Raw genomic sequence first — 25,133 nt, 5'->3', positions numbered from 1 at the left:
ATCCAAAATAGAAATAAAATCTCCGAACAGAGAAAACATGCAAGGGAAAAAATATCCAAAGTTTATGATGGAAAACAAAGATAATAGCAGTTTTTAAAAATGCATAGAAAAGACGTTGACGGGCTGATAGGAATATAATAGATATTTCCAATCACTCACGGCAGCGCTTGCGGTTGTTCTGAGCGTCTGAAATCTCTGGAGGATCTGCTGCAGCACATTCCTCATCGACCTTGTCTCCCAAAACAGACGGGCCCGATGATGCTGCCAATCCTACGTCACCTTCACTGCTTGGAAGAATGTTCTCACGGTGCTCCTGAAATACGTGAACGTGATGACAAGTAAAATTAGACAACCTTGCCATGGTTCTCTATGATGGTATCTTCAGTGATGGTGGAGATAGTGATGGTACGGTGATTGCTATTAATGGCTTCCATCAATTTGAGAGCTCTCCATGTTTTGGGCTGGATCTTGGCAAGTAGCTATGGATACATCAAACACTATGTTGCTGGCATGAGATTTGAATCGACCTAGAGAGCCTGCAACAACATAGACGGTGAGGTTCTTGAGTATATTGAGCTCCACCAAGCCAGACACACTCGTTTTCAACACCTTGTTCCCTATCTCTCTTTTAATTACTGCCATGTCCCTCGATGCAGTTCACCGCAACAAGTTTGTTAATGTCGGAGAAGAAGTTATCTGACCATTAAATTTCAAGTTTTTAAGTTTCAAGATGACACTAAGCTAAAATGCATTGTTTTAAAATCAAACCAATAACATACAAAAGGAACTTGCCAGAGATTCCGATCACATCCATGTCAGGGGAATCATCGCTGTGGAACTCAATAAAATTATGCACACCTTTGGTTACCATGTCCATCCCCATTGCACCACACCAGTGTTACAACTGAACCATACATAGCCATTTTTTCTCTGCCAATGTACAGTGAACAGTTTGTAGCCTCGTAAATCTAATTACAGTTTGTAACCTCGTAAATCTAATTGACATGCATCCACAAAATCATTATTTCATCAGCAAAAGTTTCAATCTTGAGTCGAACCACACCACAAACATAAATTTTTTTGCATCTTGGTGGTACCTGTTGAAAATGACAGCCAACGTTTCGAAGTTATCTGGATTCTCCTAGGAATGCTCAAGTTCCATAGCACGTTGGCACGACAAAAACCGGACAATAGGCGCTCTAGTTGTACCGCCCTTCAGCTCCGCCTGAGACGTACCCAACCTTGCAGCCTCTGTTAGTCCTAGCAACCAAATAACTTTCCATTATAGCCCTTAGAACAGAGTTTACATCATATTAGTTAATCGGACAACTTCAAAGCGATCAATCAACTTTCACGATCGACCCCCTATCGTAGCGATGGATGGTAGTGATTCACACGAACTGGGATAGAACCGTGGATCTCGGAATTCTGCCCAGAGAAACATACGCTTAAAGTATTAAAACTGATAGCTTGAGTATTGATTAAACAAATATGGTATATAGTATTCCATAGAAAGTCAAATTGTCAATACCTTTTCCTGGGTACTATGTTCAAGGCGGAGAAAGGTGGCGGGGACAACGACCGATTAAGCAACAACAACACTGGAGGCTGACATCTTCGAAGGTTGGCTAAAAGCTGCGACAGTTCAATTTAGGAGTAATTTAATAAGATATATGGGTCTCAAGGTTTGTTTGAGGAATTATATATACTGAGACGGATCGTTTCAGAGATGAAACGGTACCATAACTGATCGTTGGAGATATAGAGAGGTGAAGATGAAAAGTTTCATAGTTTTTTTTTGATAAGCTAAAAGGGTAACGCTTCGGTTTATCGGTGGAGACAGAGTACTATAAAAATCCTAGATACATACAAAAGAGATTTAGCCCACTTATAAGTTTTATTGGACCATAATGCGGATTTTACTAAATAAGTTTCGATGATCAAAGTTACACGTGAGTATTGAAACATTACAGTTATGTGTGGGATCCGCTATAAGAAATACTTCATAATATATATTAGTTTCAGTAATTAATGTACAAAGTATCATTTAGTTTAGTGATATAAATGTTGGTGTTTATATCACAGTAACCCGGGTTCGAGCCACAGACGCTGGCTCATTATAATGTAGATTCTTTTTTCTCTCTCGCTTAAAAACTGTCAGAATTTTTTTTTTTAAACAAAGTGAACTTATATTACTTGTTATACAAGGCCCAACTTTTATAAGGGTGGGGGTTCTTGTTTATAAGGGTGGAGTTCTTAGCGGAATATAAGAATATGTCTCTTAAATAAGAGTTTTAAGAGCCGGTTCTTAACTTTTTTTTAGTTAAAAGTTAAGATACGGATTTTTATATTCCGCTAAGAACCCGGTCTCTTATGATACACACTAGAATACTCTTCCCAATTGCATATACATACCCCATATGTAATATGTTTTTTGTATTCTCTTGTAAGATCCTTTGATGCCCACCACCTGTTTGATCAAATTCCCCTAAAAGCGAAAAAAGCTCTTCTCTCACTCTCTTGCCTCTTTTGATTTGTATAAAAATGGGTTGCCTTTTGTTGTACTGACGGTTTTTCCTCCTTCTCCATTCAAAAGTAGTCTCTTTTGTCATCTTCGTGGAGAGACAGAGAGTTTGTCTGATTTGATTGTCGTTATGACTAGTCCGAAGAGAAACAAGGCGAAGATCGTCAATGGTCCTGGTGGTTATATACTACAGGACGTTCCTCATCTCATTGATTATCTTCCTGATCTTCCTGTACGTTGCAGCACTTGATCTCTGCTTCCTGCCTGATTCTGTTTGAAATTTTGAATAAAATAAATGAGGAATCTTTGTCTTTGGATTTGATCATGTTTGATCTGTTCATGGTTTGCTCGAATCAAATGGTGATATTTCGTAGCTTTAAGTATGTTTAACGGTGTTTTTTTCCTTCCTGTGTTATGTTACTTGCAGACATATCCGAATCCATTACAAGACAATCCAGCTTACTCAGTTGTTAAGTATGTATTTTTTTTTTTAACGTTTTGATTGCTTAAATGTTCATACTTTTTGTTTTGTTTACATGTTTTTTTTTCGTTTTTTTTGTTTTTATCAGGCAATACTTTGTTGATGCAGATGATAGTGTTCCTGAGAAGGTAAATTGAAGAATTGTGTTAGAACTTAGAATGATTATGTCTTACTCAGAAACTTTGAAAATAAAAATGTTTTCTTTTTCTTTTTGTTCTTGTTATTAAGATTGTAGTGCACAAGGATGGTCCAAGAGGAATCCATTTCAGACGCGCCGGTCCACGCCAAAAGGTTTACTTCGACTCCGACGAAGTCCACGCTTGCATTGTCACATGTGGAGGTCTCTGTCCCGGTCTCAACACCGTCATTAGAGAAATCGTCAGCAGCTTATCATGCATGTACAGTGTAAACAGAATCCTCGGAATCGATGTAAGCTTTCTGATACATACATAACATAAATATTAAATCCCTTCTTGGCTAATGTACTAATGATTCTCATTAGTACAGGGTGGATACAGAGGATTCTACGCCAAGAACACTATCCCCTTAGACTCCAAAGTCGTAAACGACATCCACAAACGCGGAGGAACAATCCTCGGGACCTCTCGAGGTGGACATGATACCGCGAAGATAGTTGATAGCATCCTAGACCGAGGAATCAATCAGGTTTACATTATTGGCGGAGACGGAACACAGAGAGGAGCTTCAGTAATCTTTGAGGAGATTAGAAGGCGTGGACTCAAAGTTGCTGTGGTTGGAATCCCGAAGACAATCGATAACGATATACCGGTGATAGATAGATCTTTTGGGTTTGATACTGCTGTGGAGGAAGCTCAGCGAGCTATCAACGCAGCACATGTTGAAGCTGAGAGTAATGAGAATGGTATTGGTTTTGTTAAGCTTATGGGTCGTTACAGTGGTAAGTTTTTTTCTCTTTGAACATTACAGTTTTAAAAAAAAACTTTTAGAGCTGTTTTTACTGATTAAAAAGGCTAAACCAGGGTTCATAGCGATGTATGCTACATTAGCTAGCAGAGATGTGGATTGCTGTTTGATTCCGGAGTCACCGTTTTACCTTGAAGGGGAAGGTGGGCTGTTGGAGTTTATAGAGAGAAGGCTTAAGGAGAATGGGCACATGGTGATTGTTCTTGCTGAAGGAGCAGGACAAGATTTGATGTCTAAAAGAATGGAGTCTAATACTCTTGAGGATGCGTCTGGTAACAAGCTTCTTAAAGATGTTGGCTTGTGGCTATCACAAAGCATCAAGGTAAAATAAATAGAAAGATTAGGCCTGCTGTTATTAACCAAACCTGCCGAACCGAACCAAAAAGTTTGGGTTTTGGTTCAATTCTATTATAAAAATAGGGTTTTGTTCGGTAATTATTTAGTTCAGTTTTCTTAAAAAGAAAAAGAAAATTTTACCAAACTAATACTAATTTTAACCAAAATTTTGAACTGAATAGCCAAGTTCGAACCGAAATAAGCAAATTTTAACTCTTTTTTTTTTTGAAATTTTATTCAATTTAAACCGAAAATTCAACCAAAAACCAAAAAAACAATCGATAGAAAATATTGAAGGCGAACTAACTAAACACCAAACCAGACCAAATTTATTTTTGGTTTACTTCGGCAAGATTTCGACCTACCAAACTAACCGAAGAAAACCCGCAGGCATAAGAAAGATTGTAATTTTCTCTTAGACGATTGCAGAAAACTCATGTAATGTTTTTACTTTTAGGATCATTTCAAGAAGAATAAGATGGTGATGAATCTCAAATACATAGGTAACAAAATCATAAGCCTTTAAACTATTTGGATCTACGTTTCTCTTAAACTCGTTTTTTCGGTTTTAGATCCTACATACATGATCCGAGCTGTTCCAAGCAATGCATCAGACAATGTTTACTGTTCACTTCTTGCTCAAAGTGCGGTTCACGGTGCAATGGCTGGATACACTGGCTACACAAGTGGTCTTGTCAATGGAAGACAGACATACATCCCTTACTACGTAAGTTACTGACACTAATCAAATGACAGAGACCGTGGTTTTGCGGGGTTGTCCTGATTTGATATTTTTTTCTGTTGCAGAGAATAACAGAGAAACAGAACCATGTGGTGATTACGGATAGAATGTGGGCAAGGCTATTGTCTTCTACGAATCAGCCAAGTTTCTTGGGCCCTAAGGATATACCTGAGGAGAAGAAAGAGCTGCCGGTGACGCCACTTCCTGACGGAATTGTGGATATTCCCCCGGTGACTAAAGAGATCACTAAGTGAAAGAAAAAAACTTTCAGGCATATATATATATATATATATATATATATATATTCAGGGCTTTCTGGAAACGAAATTGAAATAATTGTTTGTTCTGACGGTTTTGCTTCTTCTGTTAATGTTTTTTAGTTTCATTTAGATGTTTAGTTTTGTAATATCTTTTTTTCACATATTTTTTTTTTTGAAAAGGCTTTCCACGTCATATGGTTATGAAAGAATGAATGAAGTAATCTTTTTGTGTGTGTGATGTGCAATACAATTGTTACTACCTATTACAAAAAAGGAAAAGCTTACCTTAAATACCCATAGGAATTTTAAAGACAAGAATAAGTAGGTTAGGTCCATCGCCAGAAAAGAGATGAGATGGTTCCTTATGTCGCGGTCAATAGCTGATATGACAGTGATAGGTGGTGAAGAGATCGCGGTGAAAATTTTGGAGTTCCTTTTACTACAAATGGACTAGACCAATCATGTTTGGAGGACAAACTTGACGATGATAGTGGCTTGTCTTTGAGCATGTTTCTTAAACTCCATAAGCAAACACTCTAGAAAGTCGAACGAAAAAAAAACGATCACTTTCATCTCGAAACCTTGTAAACAGAATGATAATATTAATTTTATTCATAATAATAACGGCGGGATACATTAGCTTGACAACGGAATAATAATAGAACTTCATTAACTGGGCAGTAATGATTTCCAGTGCTTACTTAAACGATAAATTAACTGGACACCATTTTATTTTCTATATCTTGGACGCCTTATTGCAGTTTCACCACCTCAAATTCTCCGGGAAATACTGAAATTCCAAAACAAAATATTATTGAATTTGAAAATAAAAAGGCAATATACTAAAATTATCACAATAATTTAAAGAGAAATTTCTTAGGATAGCTATTTTTAATTTATTTTTACAAAAATAGAATTCAACGAAAAAATGACTAAAATAAGTTTTATTAAAAGGTAAAAATACATTTTTACCCTAGGATTAACTAATCTAAACTTAGGGTTTAGAGTTAAGAGGTTAAGTTTTGGGGATAGAGTTTTAAATATTAAAAAATAAAAATAAATATTAAGATTTTTAAAATAAAAATGATTAAAAAGATTATTTGAGAGAATTGTCCTAATTTAAAAGTAAATTATTAAAAAAAGAGTAAGTTATCATATTAATTATTCATCTTCAGACGAGATGAAAGCAAAGTTCCTCACCTTCTTGATTAAAGACATGTAGTATGGCTTAACCTTCTCGACATCGACGTGTACTTTGCTCTTGCTGTATAAGTCGTAGTTGCTGTATTATAAACACAAATTATAATCAAAAACTTTGTGAAAAAAAAAGACAATTAGAATCAAAATATTTTTGATTAAAATATATTTTTGTTTAATAAAATAAGTTACTTGAAAACATGTAGCCATTTGAGATTATCTTTGTCTTCCTCGTCCATAAGGTGAGTGTAACCTCCAGCCTTGTGCAATGCTACATATATAAACGCTAATTAATAAACCAATATGTTACTAATTAAGTGTTTAGTTTGTTAATTGTTTTCTTAATGAAGTATATTATATATGCTTACGGTAAAAAGAATGGTATCGGATGATAAACAATCCCGCGGATGGCAAAGTGCTCCCGTTCTCCTTGGCCACCTATATTAACATGTACTTAGCGATTTTATAAACCATTTATTTATATTTAATAAATTACAGTAATGAGTGGAAATATTACCAGATACATGTAGTCATCATGTCCCCATGACATAAAAACATTTTCTAGTCCACACCCTTCAGAATAAATCCCGTTTTTGGTCTTGTAATTTGGGTCGTTGAAATCAGGGTTTTCCATAAAATACTGAAAATTATAACAGATTATATGAAAAGAAGGAATATTAAATTCAAGATCACTTGTTTAGTAATATTGAAAAAAATAGACTCTAAGTAAAAATGTGTTTTATTAAAAAATAGTTAATTAGCAAAATGTTGAGATTTTTATGTACCTTGTGGTGTATGTTAGATTCATCAAATGCACACCCTACAGGAAATGTGTCACCTACAAGTTTTGGTATGGCATCCATTAGTTAATTACTAAAAATTGATAATTTCGATAATAATCAATCAAGAAAACATTAAACTAATGATTAACTATATTCCTTTTTTTTTATCAGAAACCACAAATAATTAGACTTACCAACAACAGCCCACTGGGGAAGCCCTCCAAACTGTGGAAGAGTCAGAACCTTCCCAAGATCTGAAAATTCATTCCAATGTTAGCATTTTATATGATTCTTATTTATAAAAATTATGATCTCTAAGTTGTTAGGGATGGGCGTACGGGTACACGTTGAAGTTCGGGTCGGGTATTTCGGATTTTGGTTCTAATTTGTATCACATCATATAGGTCTCATTCTAGTAAATTTGTAAGTATGGGTCGTGTTCGGATATAACACATCGGTTTCAGTTCTAATTTGAAAAACATCCTAAAACTCATAAAGTAACTGTATATCATTCGGATTCGGGTTCTATCAGATCGGTTCGGATAACCCATAGAATCTAAAATTTAAAATTACAACATAGGAAATATATACTTATTTATATATAATTGGGTATTTACGGTATTATATAAATTAAAATACTTATCTTTAGATACCATATCAAAATAATTATGAAATTGAATATTTGAAGTACATATTTATGTTTCAAATATTTATATTTATCGGTTTCTTTGGATATTATTTCGGATTTTTCGATTTTTTGGTTTTTCAGATTATCTGATATGGTTCGGTTAATAACACTTCGGGTTCGGATATGTTTTGTAACACCCTACAAGATCCATTCGGGTCTTTTTACATTTTGGACCGGATATGGATTGAATTTTTCAGTTCGGTTTCGGTTCGGATTTCGGTTACGGACTTTATGCCAGGCCTAATTGTAACCATAGGCTAGCCACAAGCATTGTATCTTGCCATACTTAACGATTAATTACCATGGATAAGGGCAGTGAGATGAAGCCAATCTTCGTTAGGATAATCTTTACGGATTGCTTCGGCGGATTGAAGCAAATGCTGAATTTGTGGTTCATCAAGATCAGGATCACTCTCGTCCACCACTTCGTTAAGAAGTTCACAACATTCCCAAATGTTCATCACCATCTTGTCCAGTTTTCCATACTCGTGTCTCATTTTCTTTACCTGCAAAAAAACATGATAACCGTATTTTGAATATTAAACATAAAGTTATCATCAATAGTTCACAGATCACTTTTATATGTAGCGTACATACATTAACCCGACAAAACAAAAAGCTAATAAACCGTAAACTATAATTGTAATATAAAAGAGATCTTACAAAGTCTAAAGTTTGGTTAGTGTGTTGTGTTTTGTAGAACTCCTCGACGCTCTTCTGCCTCTCGTTGTTCGCATCCGCGTAGTCTCTACAAAATTTTACATTGATAAAAAAAAAAACTATAATTTGATAAAATGTTTAATTAAATTACACAACTCTTAAAACAACCTGAACTGACGACCAAATGCGTTCACCTCAGGGGCCAAAAACACATCATCGTCCGATGATGTCTTCGACGTTGGAATTATGTTGTCCAGTTGTAACTCTTCGGTCTTCTTTTGTTTCCTAAAATCTTCATGCACTGGTTAAAAAAAAACATAAAGTAAACCCATAATTAATTAAAAATGACAATTATTTTTTTCTCCTATTTTGTTAATTTAATGGACACTTTAAAAAACGCGTGATTTTTGAAGTGAATGAAGATAAATATATGTACCCAAAACAGGGTTTTCGACAGGGATAATCATCTTCAACAAAAAAAAAAAGAAAGTAAAAGATGAATTGAAAACTAAAAGATAGAGAGAGGATTAATGTCTAGGTAGAGGTGTGATTTGATGGAGACACAGAAGAGTATTTTAATGGTGATTGATTTGGAGAGGATAAGTACTTTCCTCTATATTTAGAGAGAAATCTAAGTCTTATTTGACCGCTAATTATTTAGCAACCAAGATTTATCCTCCCCTCAAAAAGACAAAATCCATAAATACTTTTAAAGAAAAAATCTGACCAACATAAATATGACATGTCAAAACAAAATAGTATTTGCTAATATATATCAAGTTAAACCATTATGATATTTTAGTACGGTATTGATGATCTGTCCATCAAATTGAACTGAAATCAGTATTTTGACACATTTATATCCTCTTCCTTATACAGGATGGCAATGTGTCAAGTCCTTATAAGGATTTGACACCCCTACCCATATATATGTTTTCTAAATTAGTAAAGAAGGATATTCCATCATTTCTTAGTTTTCACATTTCTCAATATTTTTACTAAATAGTAATCCGTACTTTGCGCGAAGTAAATTATTTATTAAATTATTTATTTTATGTCGTACTAAGGAGTTTATTGTATATTTATTTTTGCCATCTCAATTTATTAAAAACCAAAAGACTAGCAATGTACAAAGAAAAAAAAAAGGCCCAAAAAACAAGGTAGACCTAAATTTACAAGAAAACTAGGGCAAACCACAAAGCCCAACAACATAAAAGCCTAAAGGAAAAAGAGGCTCGACAGCTTATGGCCTAACGCGTCATGCATACGGCAGATGGACGTGTGGCGCAGGGACAACCCTTTCTTCACCGATTTCAAAAACGTTGCCGGAAAGTCTAACCGGAGAATTGCCAGACACACCGGGAACATGAGACTCAGGAAAAGAGAAGCCAGATACCATAGAAACAGGAAATCAGTAGCCAACCCGTAACATCGTTTATGAGAGAATCGATTCCGACCAACCAAGATCCAATAAACCAAAGAAAACTGAAAACCTTATTGAAAAGCCATCTTTAAAAATCAAAATAAGCTCGAAGATGGAACAACCCAGAATGGGAATAGATCTCAGTTTTCAAAAATCATTCCTAGCAAAGTGGAATCAAATGAAAATCTAAGAAACGATGGATAGAAACAAAGAAAAAACTTTACAAACCCAGATAAAACTGGATATAAACATATGAAATCCATCGGAGATGAAGATGAATTTCAAAGTGATAGCCGACTAAGACGATGCTTTGTGAGTCATTGCTTACCGGAGACGGAGGCCGGCCAAGACGGTGCTTTGTGAGCCATATATATGTTTTCTAAATTAGCAATGAAGAATATTCCATCATTTCTTAGTTTTCACATTTCTTAAAATTTCCACTAGGTAGTAATCCGTGATATGCGCGGAGTGAAGTAATTTATTAAATTACTTATTTTATGTCGTACTAAGGGATTTGTTGTATAGTTTTTTTTTCTGAGGATAAACATTCATATATCCATTCAGATTCAGTTAATCTATTCGGATTTCAGATTTTTAGGGTTAGAAATTTAAATCGTATTTGGATATTTACAAATTTTAATTTGAATTTAGTTCGAATCATTGTGAGTTCCGTTCGGATTTGACTTTGGATACCCATTTTAATTATGTATTTTTTTTTAAAAATCCAATTATTCTTAATATTAAAATAAAATAATATAAAACATAAAATTGAATAATGTAAGACTAAATATTTAAATTTACATAAAAATTAGCTCAATTTAAATATTTGGATGGAGAACAAATGAATATTTTCAGTATTTTGAATATTTTCTGTTATTTTTAGATATTTACTTGTGACTATGTTGATAATTTTTAGATATTTTTGAATATCTAATAGATATAAAATTTTAAATAATTAACATATTTAAATATATAATTCTGATTTATATATGTTTGGTATCTGAAATATTTTAGTTTGGATCAGATTCGGATCTGGTTATCTGGATATAAACTTTTAGGTCCATCTGAGTAATTAATCAGTTTTAGTTTGTGTTTATTATTGCTTTCAAATCTAGTTTAGTTCAGCTCTTTGGATCCAGATGTTTTACCCAGACTTACTTTCTTCTACTAATATAAGCAAAAGAAAATAAATGTAAAACATATACTCTCAGTTTATTTAACATACATAATTATTGGACTATACTTTAAAATACCAATAAAAATAGTTGAGAATCGTGTCAATATTTTTGGGCATACTGCAAAATTGGCGTAGTCTAAAACCAGTAATTTGTATTTTTTTTATAATGGAATCTTTTCACATAGCACCTGAATTTTGTTTTTCAATCGATTTCACGAATTTTCTTTTCTTTTAAAAAATTTCTGATTTCTGATTTTTTTTTTTACAATCTGATTATGTTTCTAATTTTTAGTCTGATATGAAACTCCGTAAAGAAAAATAATATTTGGCTTAACTAGAGAGCCGACTTTGTGTGTGATATTTTTTACCTCAATTTTCTTAATTCATAACTAATCACAATTACTTATTACATTCGTATACAGAAACCTTAACCAATATAGTGTTAAAGTATTAAATGATAAAGTTTCTCTTTTAATATAGGGTCGACCATCTATTTCCCCACGATAACTATCATATAGCATCAAATCCCCATCGAACTTTAACCTCATGCTAAATCCCCATAATATAAAAATTGCAAACCTATTTCTCCATGAATCAATAATTTGTAACTTAATTACCCATAGATCATGGTTTAAATTGGTTTATTGGTTTTAATTGGTTGACTCCTAATCAAAAAGCTTAAAATCAATTAAACCAAACCAAAAGCCAATTTTTATATATAATTTTTTTTTCTTAAAAAATTTATCATCTTCTTCAGAAGCCTTCCTTCTCCTTTTTCACCAACGTCGTTAATCCTAGCCATGGCCAAAAACTGATCTTCTCTCATGATCAATTTATTGGTGAGAACGAAAGCAGTATTGGAGTCATCCCAAACCTTTCTTAGTACACAATACCGTCACTGGTCTTCCTAAAGCCGATAAGCTCTGTTTCTCGCGGCGTTTCTCCTCCTCTGACCCTTCACTCATCGTCTCTGAGCATCTCCTCAATCCAGGCTATAATTTCTCCTCCTCCATTGTCGTTTAATCAAAAACGTAGACATCACCATCGTAAATCCGTCAATATACTGCAGGAGAGACTCGCATTTTTTGGTATATATGCTTATGCTGCGGACGAATTTGATGGTTTCTGGAGAAAAAGACGATATGGGTTTAATCTAACCGACATGTTGATGAATTAAATGTTGAATTTGGTTTCTGGGTACTTAAGCCTCTCAAAGAAAAGGCATGGGTGGATATCCTTGATGAAGGAGACAATATTGATTGGAAGAAGAATATAAGTTTGATGTTTCTTTGAAAAAAAAAATTGCAAAAGAGATTTTAGTACATCACAGAAACATAAGAAGGTTTACGGATTACTGTGGTTCAGGTGGGAAGTTTATGCATTTTTTTTTTACAACTGAAGAAGGTTTTGTTTTGTTTATCAGAAAACAAAGATACATCACAGATGGAGGGCTGGTAAAAAAATATATATAAAAATTGGATTTTGGTTTGGTGTAATTGATTTTAGGTTGTTTGATTAAGAGAAACCCAATTTAAACAAATAAACCAATTTAAACTGTGGTCTATGTGTAATTAAGTTTTGAACTATTGATTCATGGAGAAATAAGTTTGTAACATTTAATTCATAGAGATTTAGAATGAGGTCATAGTTCGGGATCTAATATTATATGATAGTTATCATGGGGAAATAGATCGTCCACCCTTTAATATAAAAGATTGTGATATTTGCTGTTCTCTCTATTTGATAACATCTGTATATTTTTCTATTTATACTTTTACGTATAGTTTTCTTGGAACTTTTAATATTATAGATTTTGGACATGTCCATAATAGTAAAAATTGAGTATATGCTGTATGCATAACGTATATTCTTAGCAAAAAAAAAAAAATCAATAAGTAAGTTCATTGTCTTCAATTTTTTCATAAATGATGTTTTTTCATAAAAATCTGTTATATGCTTGGATCATATAATACAATTCATTCATTCGGGATCAGCTATTATATGATCTTTCTTTTACTTGTTCTAGAACCAAGAAAATCCAAATATGATAAATCTGGTCCAAGATTTAGGACAGAGGGACATATAGTTTTCCTTTTGATTGTACATGTATTTGACAATTTCGAAACAATGTGAAGAACACGATAATTTAGGAACATGGCTGAAGGCAGACAAGGTGTATTGTAATAATAGCCTAGTCTCAGATTCTGTAGACTGCTGATCGCGCTAGAGACTTCACTTGGATTGTGAAAACGGTTTTATGTTAATAGGCCTAAAAAAAAAACACTTGGCCTATAAATAATCGGGCGTTGTGGAGCCTTTTCTCATTTATATTGACTGACACTGACGCATCAGCTGATCAGAATTTCTTCCTCCCATCCTATGCTCTTGGCTTTGCTCATTCTAAGCTCCGGAGAGGCAATGCCTTCAGGCTTCAGTGTAATCCCTGATTCAGTTACAATAGGAGGAACTCTCCAAGTCTTTTAAGGAATTTTCTCAGCTTCAAAAAAGACTAAAAAATGCGATCTGAATCAAGATTGGCACTATCTTAGGTTTTCAGGTTTCTTTACTCTAAACCAAAAACTTGTTCTTCTCTCTCTAGTTGCTCTAACATCTCTCTAGAAAAGAAAGTCTTAAGTAAAGATCGATTTCCCTCGGTGGCCGGTGGCTCTTTGCTGTTTAATCGGAAAATGGTAATAAATAAGATGTGGGTTTAAACAAAGACGTCTTATTAATGGTCGGAAATATCAACGTTCGATCGATTACAAGGGGAAAGAAGAGAGTGTGACCGAAAGGAAGCCGGTGGCTCGATGAGCTACCGGAAAAGTACAACTAACGGCGAGATGAAGCAAAAGGTGAAAACCCTAATCTAGCCGCCAAGTCATAGTCAGTGATTTCGGATCCTTCTCTCGTTGTCTCCCCTTTCTCTTATATAGACGTCCTGATGCCTCGTCCTTGACCTAATTTACGCCATCTTGGTGGGCCTCCTCTGCTGGGCCGAGTAGCCCGTAGGCGTCCGAGCAGCCGCTGAGCTGGATGTACTTCAGTCGATGATGATCGACTAAAAGTACCCAAGAGTCAAGCCGAGAGACCTGACTCTTGAGCCGACCGATCGAGCCGTCGCTCTACCTAATCCAGGCCAGGCCTTTCTATTCCTCGGGCCTTGTGGGATGGTCAAATCCATCCTCTACAGTAAGTCCCCCCCCAGTCCATTAGTGAGTGAAGTGCTTTCTGGCTCGTGATGGATTCTAAAATTTGAAGGTTTGAGGGAATAGAAGACCTATCGGAAAGTTGGAGCGGTTGGTCGATGAATCGCACAGCGTCGTTTTCTCGGAAGCGAGCAGTAGAAGCTTTATCGCTCCTTTTGATCGTTGTGTCGCATGAAGGCCGATTAGTCGCGGATAATCAGATCCCGATTGACATATCTAGATTAACCGTTGGTTTATTCTGATTTTAGGATGACCGACGCCCGATTTAGATGAGAAGCCGAGCCGTCGCGAGGGTTCGCTAGATATCTGGGAGAGTTTCGAGCCCCATTTAGGCCCGTTTAGGCTTAATGACGACACCTCGAATCCCCCCCCCTTTTTCTCTTTTAAATGCACCAAGAAGTTGAAACGTCGCGAGGGTCCGCTGGATTTTTGGGGAGAGTTTTGAGGCCCATCTAGGCCCGAAAAGACCTAATGATGATGCCTCGAGTTCCCCCCTCTCTTTTCCTTATAAATACGAGGATCCCCTCTCATTTCTTCAAGTTTCCTCCGCGATCAAAGGTACTTTCTCTCTCTTCTTCTTTTATCTCTCTAAGTGTTATAGCCTTCATTTGACGCGTTCTTCGCCGCCTTGTTCTACCATGTCGTCGGCTCAGGGGTCATCGAGGCAGAAAAAGGGGAACTCAGTTGTGGCGGCATCAGCTCCAGCAAGGGGTCCAAACGGAGGTTGTATCGGGGATCTCGAGTCGACTCATCACGAGGCGATGATGGACACAGTTAATTTATCTCGCTCCCAGAGGCTTTTGGTCGCAGATGCTACACGGCTTGCGAGGGAAGGGAGCGAGAACGTCGTCATGGGGGATGCGATGGAGTGTGCAAGAGACGGACAGAGTGGGACAGTGCCCGTTGACTCGATTACTTTGAGGGTTCGCGCAGTGGAAGACGATTCTTCGGAAGACGACGACTCCGAAGCCGAGTCGTTTCCGACGACCTTCTATCCCGAAGGGATTTTCGAGGAGCTTCCGCGACTACATCCTGATTTATTGCGCCCTGCTTTCGTGGCCGGTCAAGATTGGGACGGTGTGGAGGAGACTAAGTCGACCCTGAGGAGCGTGAAGAGGGTTCTTCGGGCCAAGAACGCTACAGGCGTGACCGTCCTTATTCCTTCGAAGGAGCAAAGGCCTTGGTCTCCTCCGATCGGGTACCAGACAGTATACAAATCTTATTTCCAGGATGACACTCGCTGTTGGTTCCCCATCCCGCGACTGATCACCGCGTACGCTAGGCGGCGAGATATCGTGATTATTCAGTTACTGAACGGCTCGCTGCGACTAGCCGTCACCTTATCAGTTCTAGCGGAGGAGATTGACATGCCGATGAGCGTCAGGTCGATCGAGGAGATGACCTCGATAACCGATATGAAGGACGGAACCTACTCGGTGAAGATGCGACCAAACTGCAATGTGTGCGCCGGTCATCCAAACAAAACGCAGAATTGGCAGCGTTCCTACTTCTTCATCAAGTCCAACGACTCGCCTTTCGAGGAGCCTCCTCGAGAGGACTATCGGGTCCTGTGGAACCGTTCTTGTGGTAGAATATCTAGTCGCGAGCTACGTCTGATTTTGTTGATCTTAACGGAACTTTCTTTTGTTGTGCTCGCAGTTGGCCATCCCACGTCTCCAGTCTATCCTGAGGATTTCCTGAAGAGCGTTCAAGCCGTCGCTTTGCTTCGGATCTACCGTTGGTCCGAGATTACCGTCGAGAAGATTCGCGAGCTTAAGGACCGGATCGCTCGAAGTGCGTTCCCTTGCCGTTTCTGGTTATTTTTTTATCGCAAAGTTTATTTGTCGCGCCCTGATTTTTCCGCCTTGTGTTTTCAGGAGAGTGGAGATCTAACCTTCCGACCGTTCTTCCTATTCGCACCAAGCGACTAGACATCTTCCCAAAGGATATCCAGAAGCGAATCTCCGAAGCAAAGAGGATGGGAACTCTTCCCGATTTGAGCGCGATGTTAGCCGCCCAGCTGGGACTGGCCAGCGAGGAAGGACCTTCGACGATGGTTCCTCGCATTGGTGAGGTTCCCCCTTCTGACGCTAGAAACGCGGGGAAGGGTAAAAAAGGAAGAGGGGCGGCTCGGAAGTCGAGAGGAGCGCTGAGGAGGCGAACGACGTTCCTCCTTCTGGCGAACCCCAGAAGAAGAAGAAGAAGAAGAAGAAGAAGAAGAAGAAGAAGAGGACAGAGAAGTCTGCTGGCGAGCAGTCGGAGAATCCCGAAGACCCGACTGAGAATGAGGAGGGTGATGTTCAAGAAGAAGAACTTCAACCTGAGGAGGAGGCTTCTGAGGCTGAAATCTCGGGAGAACATGACGATGCGGTGGAAGTTGGTGAGAGGGAGGAATATGACATTCCTCTTAACGCCGCCCGTCCGGATGGTTCTGAAGAAGACAGCGGAGAGTCGCCGCTTTTGATCAGGAGACGTAACGACGAGGTTGGCGATGAGGCGCGACCTCCTATTCTGGCGTCTTCTCGCGAGGGAACCCCGGTACCCATTGGGGAAGGGGTCGTTCAGGTCGGCACTTCTTCTCGCGGCTCCGCTATCTTGAGGAGGGTGTCCGGAGTCAACTTTCCAGACGAGGTCTCGTTTCACTACGAGGGACCGGCCCCTCTAGTGTACCTTCCCGAGAAGTGTGGGGAGTTCCTTCGCCAATTAAGGGGGAGGGCGAAACCTTTGCCCGCTGTGAAGGACCTCATCTTTGGAGGTGAATATGAGGAAGCCGCGAGGGCCACGCTGCTGGTAAATGGCTCGGTCCCTTTCTTTTTTTTATGTTTCATTCTTTGACTTTTCCTTACAATTTTCATCTCCTCATTTGTTTAGGGGGATAGTGCGATGAACGTCGTGATCGACAAGTACGACACTGCCCTGAAGGGAGCTTTAGGCGAACTCGAGCTGGCTAAGAAGGAGTGCGTGGAGAAAGAGGAAGCTTCTGCTCGCCAGTTGAATGCGTCGAGGGCTGACGTCGGGAGGCTTAACGGGATGGTTTCTCGCATCATTGCTCGAAGAGATGAGCTCAAAGCTGAGTTGGAGGTATCCCGAGGAGTCGTTTGTGAGCTCGAGTGGAAGAACGCCGAACTTGAGGGCGAGAAGGTTTCGCTCGCTGCATCTCATGAAAGAGAGATGAGGCGCCTTAGAGACTCCAGGATCCTGGAAGTGACGAGGGAAAGAGGAAGAGTTGAGGCCGAGATGGCCGCGAAAGCTAATCGTCGCTTCGCTAGGATTCGCTCCCGAGAAGAGCGACGAGGTCCCTATGAGGAGGCCCGGTTGCTTCATAGCCAAGCCTTCGGAACTAGGAAATGCCTTGAGGCTTTGAAGAGGGCTGGAAGCAACATCTCGCAAGCTACTATCGAGATATTCGCCGAGCAAGAGAAGAGGTACGAGGAGGAAGCCGAGAAGCTTAGGGTGGGCGAGATACCCGAGGAAGATCTCATGTTTTCTCCTCTCGTGCTGGACTCTCAGTTTGTGGATGCTCGAATCTTGGCGAGTCTTGATCCGTATGGGTCCAACGCCGGCTTGATCGATCCGGAGATTGCAGCGAGTCTTCACGTTTCGCTCACTCATCCGACTGAAGAGCGGCACGAAGACCCGACACTTCTTCTTGAAGGTCATTTGGCCGATCCAGAGATCGTCCCGAGATCAGGTGAAGTGCATGATTCTCCGGCTGCCCATGAGTCAAGCGTCAAGGCTTCGGAGCTCTCCGTCCTCAACGATCGCGAGAGCGATCGGGATGCTTAGTCTTTTCTGTTTGTTGTTTTCTTTTGAGTCCCGGAGGACTTATGTTGTTGCCTTTTAGACTTTTGCCTTTCAAGGCTTCTACTTTGTTTTTCCTCTGTTACAACTCTTCGAATCGTATTAACCGTTTATCTTTTTATTGTACTTGTCTATTAAATGCATGATTTCTCAAGATTTGAAGTGACTGTTTGTTTAGTATAAACATTATTCGAGATATCGAATCGTCGTAGTGTTGAGCTCGTTACGATTTTGTCTCGGTCGATTTCTTTGACTCGCGATCGTTCATCGTTCGAGTTTCGTTGTTAATTATGAGTTCTCGACATTGACGGTTCCAAATCGACCCTAACGTAATTTTCGGGCGTTCGGTAGGTCAAACCTTACTTAGTAAATTACGGGGTGAGTTGGAGTCATTGTCTCGGCCGTGCTTGGTTTAAATCGCAACACGGTCGACTCCCGTGAATACGTGTCTGATCAAGACATATCCAAAGTGGGATGCGAGTACCGATACGCTTGTTTGAGAGGCCGGGGCATGCTCATGTCGGCATTGCTTAAGTGATCGTCTGCTTCGGAGATCGATTCCTCGGGGAGGAGGTTTTTTTTTTTTTTTTTTTTTTATTTCGGCTGGACCCCTTTTTCTTTTGGGCTGCCTACATATCCCTTTGTGGGAATCAAGCCATTCGTAGTCCTTAGATTGCGAGTAAAAGTGGCTTTTGAGGCGCATTTACTCGGTTTTTTTTTTTAGAGAGAGAATGTGACGGTTGGTCGTTCTCTCGCCCCCCCCCCTTTTTAAAAAAAAAAAAAAAAAAGGAGACCGAGTAAAAGTGGCCTTAGTGGCGCATTTACTCGGTAACGTGTTCGTCTTGACTAAGGATGGAAGAGGCGGAGATGTTTGGAGTTCCAAGCTCTCGGTACTGCTTCGCCTGTTGAAGTCTCGAGGCGGTATACTCCTGGTTTGATGACTTCGACTATCTTGTATGGTCCTTCCCAGTTGGCTCCAAGCTTGCCGGCTTTCCACTCCTTAGTATTTTCGAAGACCTTTCTTAAAAAAAGATTGCCCATTTCGAGGGGACGCGACTTAACCTTTTGGTTGTAGTAGCTCTCGATTTGATGCTGGTAATTTTGGATACGGAGTAGTGCTTGGTCGCGCTTTTCCTCGATGTCGTCGAGTGCGTCGAGCAGCATGTCACGGTTGAGTTCGACGTTTTGTGGCATTCGTGATCGGCGCAAACTTGTCACATTCACTTCTGCGGGAGCCATAGCTTCGACGCCGTAGGCCATTGAGAAGGGCGTAGCCTTCGTTGCTCCGCGAGGAGTTGTTCTGTTGGACCACAGAACACCGTCTAGTTCATCCACCCAGCAACCCTTCTTTAAGTCGAGTCGTTTCTTCAGACCGTCGATGATGGTCTTGTTCGTCGACTCAGCTTGGCCGTTACTCTGCGGGTTTCTCGGGGTCGACATGTTGAGTCGAATGCGCCATCTGTCGCAGAATCCCTTGAAATGATGATTTCGTATGGGAGCCCGTGTCGGCAGATTATGTTTTTCCAGATGAAGTTTTGTACCTCCTTGTCGGTGATGCTGGCATAGGCTTCGGCTTCTACCCACTTGGTGAAGTAGTCTGTGAGGACCAGGATGAACTTCTTTTGGCGAGATGCCGGCATTGGACCGATGATGTCCATTCCACATCGCATGAATGGGTATGGAGCAGTTAGGGTATGAAGGATCTATGTTGGGCTGTGTAAGGTGGGAGCATGACGCTGGCATTTGTCGCACTTGCGCATGTGTCTCTCGCAGTCGGCGTTCATTGTTGGCCAGTAGAATCCGAGATTCTTCACTTTTAATGCAAGAGCTCGTCCGCCCGAGTGATTGCCTGCTGCTCCTTCATGTGTTTCGGCCATGACTAGTCTCGTTTCTTCGCCGGAGATACATTTGAGTAGAACCTTCGTCGCGGTCCATCGGTGTAGTTCCCCGTCCATGACAACGTAGTGTGCACTGCGTCGCTTCAGTCGCCGCGCGTCCCATTTCTCGGTGGGTAATAAACCTTCAGCGAGATAATCGATGAGTTCCTTGCGCCAATCTGTTGGCTGATCATCCTGTGAAGGAGGTTCTGCTTCGTCGATGTCCATCGCTTCGATAATCGCCGTCGCGATTGCAGTCTGTTCCGCCTTCATGTCGATGCTCGGTTTCTCGATTTTATGGATTGGGATTGTCCTCTTGACTTGATCGTGTAGCTTGCTTCCTAGAGCAGCGAGGGCGTCGGTACAGACATTTTCTCCGCGAGGAACCTTCGTGAGTTCGAAGAACTCAAAGTCTCGCGTGAGGTCTTAGACGAGTTTTAGGTAGGCGTCCATCCTTTCGTTGCGGACGTCGTAATCTCCGAGGTACTAGCTTACAACAAGTTGAGAGTCGCAGTAAGCGCTGATTCTTTTGGCCTTTACTGCCTTGGCGAGACAGAGCCCTGCGATGAAGGACTCGTACTCAGCTTCGTTGTTTGCGCCGAAAAACCAAAACCGAATGACTGCCGGATGAGTTCTCCTGTTGGTGATTGCAGTTGCACTCCTGCCCCCGACCCTTTACTCGTGGATGAACCGTCGACGTGGAGGATCCAGTTTAAACTTGGTAGGATGAGGTCTTGCTCCAGCTCTGGTGTTAACTCCATCAAGAAGTCTGCAAGGACCTGTGACTTTGCTGCTGTGCGATTCTTGTACACGATGTCATGTTCGCTCAGCTCCATCGCCCATTTAGTCAACCGTCCTGACTGGTTGGTATTCTGCATGACCGTTCGGAGTGGTTGGTTGGAGAGCATTTCAATCGTGTGTGTCTGAAAGTAGGGTCGCAGTTTCCTAGCCAAGGTGACGACAGCTAAGGCCATCTTTTCGAGTGTTGGGTATCTCGTCTCTGGCTCAGTCATTCTTTTACTTGTGTAAAAGATTGGTTTCTGTTCTCCCCGATCCTCTCGAATGAGCACGCTGCTGACAGCGGAGGATGTGACGGCTATGTAGAGAGACAATGTGTCGCCGGCTTCTGGCTTTGATAGTACTGGGGGTGGGGGGGTTGTGAGGTAGTGCTTGAGTTGATTGAACGCCTCTTCGCATTTTTCATCCCAGACGAACCTCTTGTTGCCCCTTAGTAGCTCGTAAAAGGGAAGACACTTATCGGTTGATCGCGAGGTGAACCTGTTGAGAGCTGCTATGCGTCCGGTTAGTCGCTGTACTTCGCGGCTGTTCTTTGGGCTTGGAAGATCGAGGATCGCCGAGATCTGCTTGGGGTTAGCCTCGATTCCTCGTTGAGTGACAATGTAGCCGAGGAATTCTCCCGAAGTGACACCGAAGGTACACTTGGCTGGGTTGAGCTTCATTCCGTAGTCATTCAAGATCTTGAAGCAGTCGCGTAAGTTGTTTAGGTGATCGTCGGCCTTGAGCGATTTGACTAACATGTCGTCGATGTACACTTCCATGGTGTTGCCTAGCTGATCAGCGAACATTCGGTTGACGAGTCACTGATAAGTCGTGCCGGCATTCTTTAACCCGAAAGGCATCACCTTGTAGCAGTAGGTCCCTCTGTCGGTGATGAATGTCGTCTTCTCGTGGTCGTCGGGATGCATTAAGATCTGGTTGTATCCCGAGAAAGCGTCCATGAAGGTTAGGAGTTCGTTACCAGCAGTTGATTCGACGAGACGATCGATATGAGGGAGTGGGTAACTGTCCTTTGGGCACGCCTTGTTGAGGTCCGTGAAGTCGACGCATATGCGCCATTTGCCGTTTTTCTTTTTGACGACAACCAGGTTGGCCAACCATTTGGGGTATCGAACTTCGGTTATGAAACCCGCGTCGAGGAGCCTGTCGACTTCTTCGTTTACAGCTTTAGATCGTTCTGGACCGAGTTTTCGTCGCTTCTGTCGGATGGGTTTGAATGTTGGATCGACGTGCAGTTCATGAGAGGTAATTGCGGGGTCGATTCCCTTCATGTCGGAAGTCTTCCAGGCGAACGTCGAGGCGTTGTCTTTGATGAAAGAGATGATCTTTGAACATACGTCGTCGGACAGGTGGACGCCAACTCGGATGATTTTCGTCGGGTCGGATTCATCAATTGCGACTTCGCGAACTTCCTCCTTCTGAGGGTATATCTTGTTGAGTGGTTTACTGACGGAGTTGACAAGGGAAGCTTGTTGCTGCATCTTTAAAGTTGCGATCAGCAGTTCTCTTGCGGCTTGTTGATCACCCCGAATCGTCTGAGTTTTGCCGTCTTTTCCGGGAAACTTGATGCATTGATGATAAGTCGAAGGGACGGCTTTCATGGAATGCAGCCATGGTGTTCCGAGTATGGCATTATAGGGTGCTTTGGCGCGGATGACGGAGAACTTGACGGTCCGGGTTATACCACCTGCGTAAACTGGAAGGCGAATTGTCCCGATCATTTGCTCCGAGGCTCCGTTGAAGCCTGTGAGCGTGCGAGAAGAAGGCTTCATATCCCTTAAATCGACTCCCATTTTGTCGAGCGTGTCGCGAAAGATGAGATCGACTGAGCTGCCGGTATCAATAAGGACTTTTGCGACCATACATTCGCCGATGTCAAGGTCGACGAGGAGAGGATCGTTATGTGGCATGTGGACGCCCTTGGTGTCTAGTGCCGAAAAAGTGATCTGGTGATCATTTTCGACTGGAGAAGGCCACTTCTGAGAGGTGGTTGCTTGACGTTTGTAATCTTTGACGGCTCGAACCGAGTCACCGCAAGGTGGCGATCCGCCCATTATTACACTAATGTGCGGGGCTCGGGTAGCTCGCATTGATCCGAGTTGCTTCCTCAAATCATCAGTTGTCTTCTCGAATGTAGGGATTTCTGCGGGCTGTTTTTTTTTGACTCAAGACGTCGTCGCAGATCGGACCCTTTCGAACGGTTGAGTTGGATTCGCAAGTCGTCGGCCTTCGAATTGAGCTGGTCACGAAGGTCACCAGTTTGACCGACTCTCCGAGCGTTGCATTTTGAGATGGTCGCACAGAGGTCGGTGGTTCCTGTGTTTTCGTTCGTGGCGCTTTTTCGCTTTAATAGATTGCGTAGGTCTTTATCTGCTCTCGAGGGAGCGAGAGACTGCTTATCCTTGCTGTTCAATTTATCGCGCAGATCTGGTTGCACTGTCGGGACGTCGTCATCTGAGGAGGCGCAAGAGCAAGAGAGTATGACTTCCACTCGTCGCCGGCGACGCGGGTGTTCGTCTTCTGACGAATCGTTGGCGGGGCCGACATTGTTGATGGGAGTGCGCTCAGGGCTTGCTCTTTCCTCGCTCGGGACCGTGTTTTTTTGAGACTTATGTGCCTTCTTCTCCTTGTTCTTACTCCAGCTTTTAGTGTTTTTCGGTGTTGTAGGAGAAGTGGGCATTTGGATTGTCCCATTAGTGATCCCGTCGAAAAACTGCCCGATGAGGACCTTGCACTCCTTCGTGTCATGGGAATCCCTTTTGTGGTAGAGTCACCATTTTTTCGGCTCCTCGGAGTTTGAACTCGCTGGTTCGGTTGGGGTTGATTGCTTCGGAGCGGAGTCACGATCCCAGTGGTTCCAGCCTTTCTCTCTCGTGATGGCTGCTGATTTTGGAGATTCCTCATCATCAACCGAGATAACGTAGCCTCGCTTCTGAGTGGCATTTCCACCGGAGGAGTGCTGGCGAGGCTCGGGGCGGGTGTCGTTAGTTCGGGAGGATCGTTGTCTCGATGCTGCTTCTTTTGCGAACTTTGCTCTGGTGTCTTCTTCCATGCGGATAAAGTTGTGCGAGCGAGCGGTGGCGTCGGAGACAGATTTTGTCGGATATCGGTAGAGATCCTGGCGGAATGTGGAGTCGACGTGCAAGGTATTCATCAAAGATTCGACGGCGATATGGTCGGGAATTTCGATCTTCGAGACAATAGCTTTGAATTTCTCCATGAAGTCACAGAGACTTTGGTCGCTGGCGTGAGTGAGGTTCCACAAATCTGACACGGTCGCTTCCTGGTTGGTGAACATGATATAGTTCTTAAGGAAAGCCGTCGAGAGGTCGTGGAAACAGTCGACGGAGTTCTCTCTGAGGCCGGTGAACCAAGTAAGGGCCGGTCCTTCTAGGGTTTCGACGAAGAGTTGGCAAAAGCCGACGTCTTTGTCTTCGTCGGTCAGGTTTGCGTGTCGCATCGCTATGTTGAAAGATGTGACGTGAGTAGAAGGGTCAGAGAGACCTTTGAAGGTTGGAAGACGGAGTTTCTCCATCTTCTGTAGCCGCACGTCGGTAACCTTTTGCGTGAAAGGTGTACGAAGAGATTCCGCGAGTACATGCTCGATTTGGGGCGCAGACGTCGTCACCTGGTGGATCTTCGAATTAATGTCGAGGACCGACTGTTTCAACGCGGCTAGTTCGCGTGCGGTGTGCGCGTTGGTGTCGTTACCGGCGCTTTGGTTATCGTTATCCCGCGTAGGTGCCAAGTCGGTGGTTCGTTCTGTGGCGAACAGGTGTCGACGATACTGCGCCGTTGAAGCTTCGGCGTTTGCAGCGAGAGGAGCAAGGATCTTTGCTATCGCTGTGATTTGGTCAACTGCCGCCTTCTGCGCCGCTTCTTGTAGGGCGAGGCGTGCCAGGATAGTTTCCATAGATGCAGGATGAGGAAGTGGAGTTACTGGTGTAGGCGTAGGTGTCACCTCTGGAGCCGGTGTCACCTCGAGAGCTTCGCGCTCCTCGCCTGATGAAGAGCTGTCGTTGCGAACGACCATAGTTCTGACGTTACTTTGCTAGTGGTCCCACGGTGGGTGCCAACTGTTTAATCGGAAAACGGTAATAAATAAGATGTGGGTTTAAACAAAGACGTCTTATTAATGGTCGGAAATATCAACGTTCGATCGATTACAAGGGAAAAGAAGAGAGTGCGACAGAAAGGAAGCCGGTGGCTCGATGAGCTACCGGAAAAGTACAACTA

At 41.6% G+C, this 25,133-nt stretch overlaps 4 protein-coding genes across 4 annotated transcripts; 2 read left to right on the top strand and 2 right to left on the bottom strand.

The window, feature by feature from the left end:
- Positions 1-2,217: 2,217 nt before the first annotated feature.
- LOC106429174 (ATP-dependent 6-phosphofructokinase 7) lies at positions 2,218-5,519 on the top strand. Its single transcript, XM_013869912.3, has 9 exons — positions 2,218-2,756; positions 2,952-2,998; positions 3,094-3,133; positions 3,234-3,434; positions 3,513-3,924; positions 4,007-4,272; positions 4,744-4,789; positions 4,859-5,013; positions 5,094-5,519. The coding sequence occupies exons 1-9, from the start codon at positions 2,655-2,657 to the stop codon at positions 5,280-5,282; spliced, it is 1,458 nt and encodes a 485-aa protein (XP_013725366.1). The 5' UTR covers positions 2,218-2,654; the 3' UTR covers positions 5,283-5,519.
- A 354-nt stretch (positions 5,520-5,873) lies between these two features.
- Positions 5,874-9,254, bottom strand: LOC106429180 (inositol oxygenase 5). The gene is made up of 11 exons (XM_013869918.3): positions 9,052-9,254; positions 8,784-8,916; positions 8,619-8,703; positions 8,257-8,461; positions 7,462-7,521; positions 7,271-7,323; positions 7,003-7,125; positions 6,854-6,923; positions 6,678-6,756; positions 6,489-6,570; positions 5,874-6,078 (listed from the first exon to the last, which is right to left on the bottom strand). The coding sequence occupies exons 1-11, from the start codon at positions 9,080-9,082 to the stop codon at positions 6,052-6,054; spliced, it is 948 nt and encodes a 315-aa protein (XP_013725372.2). The 5' UTR covers positions 9,083-9,254; the 3' UTR covers positions 5,874-6,051.
- Positions 9,255-15,059: 5,805 nt separating this feature from the next.
- Positions 15,060-18,207, top strand: LOC106429152 (meiosis-specific protein ASY2-like). The gene is made up of 5 exons (XM_013869893.2): positions 15,060-16,008; positions 16,081-16,215; positions 16,299-16,529; positions 16,694-17,211; positions 17,293-18,207. Exons 1-5 carry the CDS (start codon positions 15,060-15,062, stop codon positions 18,205-18,207), a joined length of 2,748 nt encoding a protein of 915 aa, XP_013725347.2.
- Positions 18,208-21,697: 3,490 nt separating this feature from the next.
- Positions 21,698-22,951, bottom strand: LOC125582147. Its single transcript, XM_048748688.1, has 2 exons — positions 21,996-22,951; positions 21,698-21,902 (listed from the first exon to the last, which is right to left on the bottom strand). Exons 1-2 carry the CDS (start codon positions 22,949-22,951, stop codon positions 21,698-21,700), a joined length of 1,161 nt encoding a protein of 386 aa, XP_048604645.1.
- Between the last annotated feature and the right edge of the window lie 2,182 nt (positions 22,952-25,133).

This window comes from Brassica napus, chromosome C2 (genome assembly GCF_020379485.1).
Source record: "Brassica napus cultivar Da-Ae chromosome C2, Da-Ae, whole genome shotgun sequence".
Taxonomy (NCBI): domain Eukaryota; kingdom Viridiplantae; phylum Streptophyta; class Magnoliopsida; order Brassicales; family Brassicaceae; genus Brassica; species Brassica napus.
This window is presented reverse-complemented; position numbering and strand designations above follow the sequence as displayed.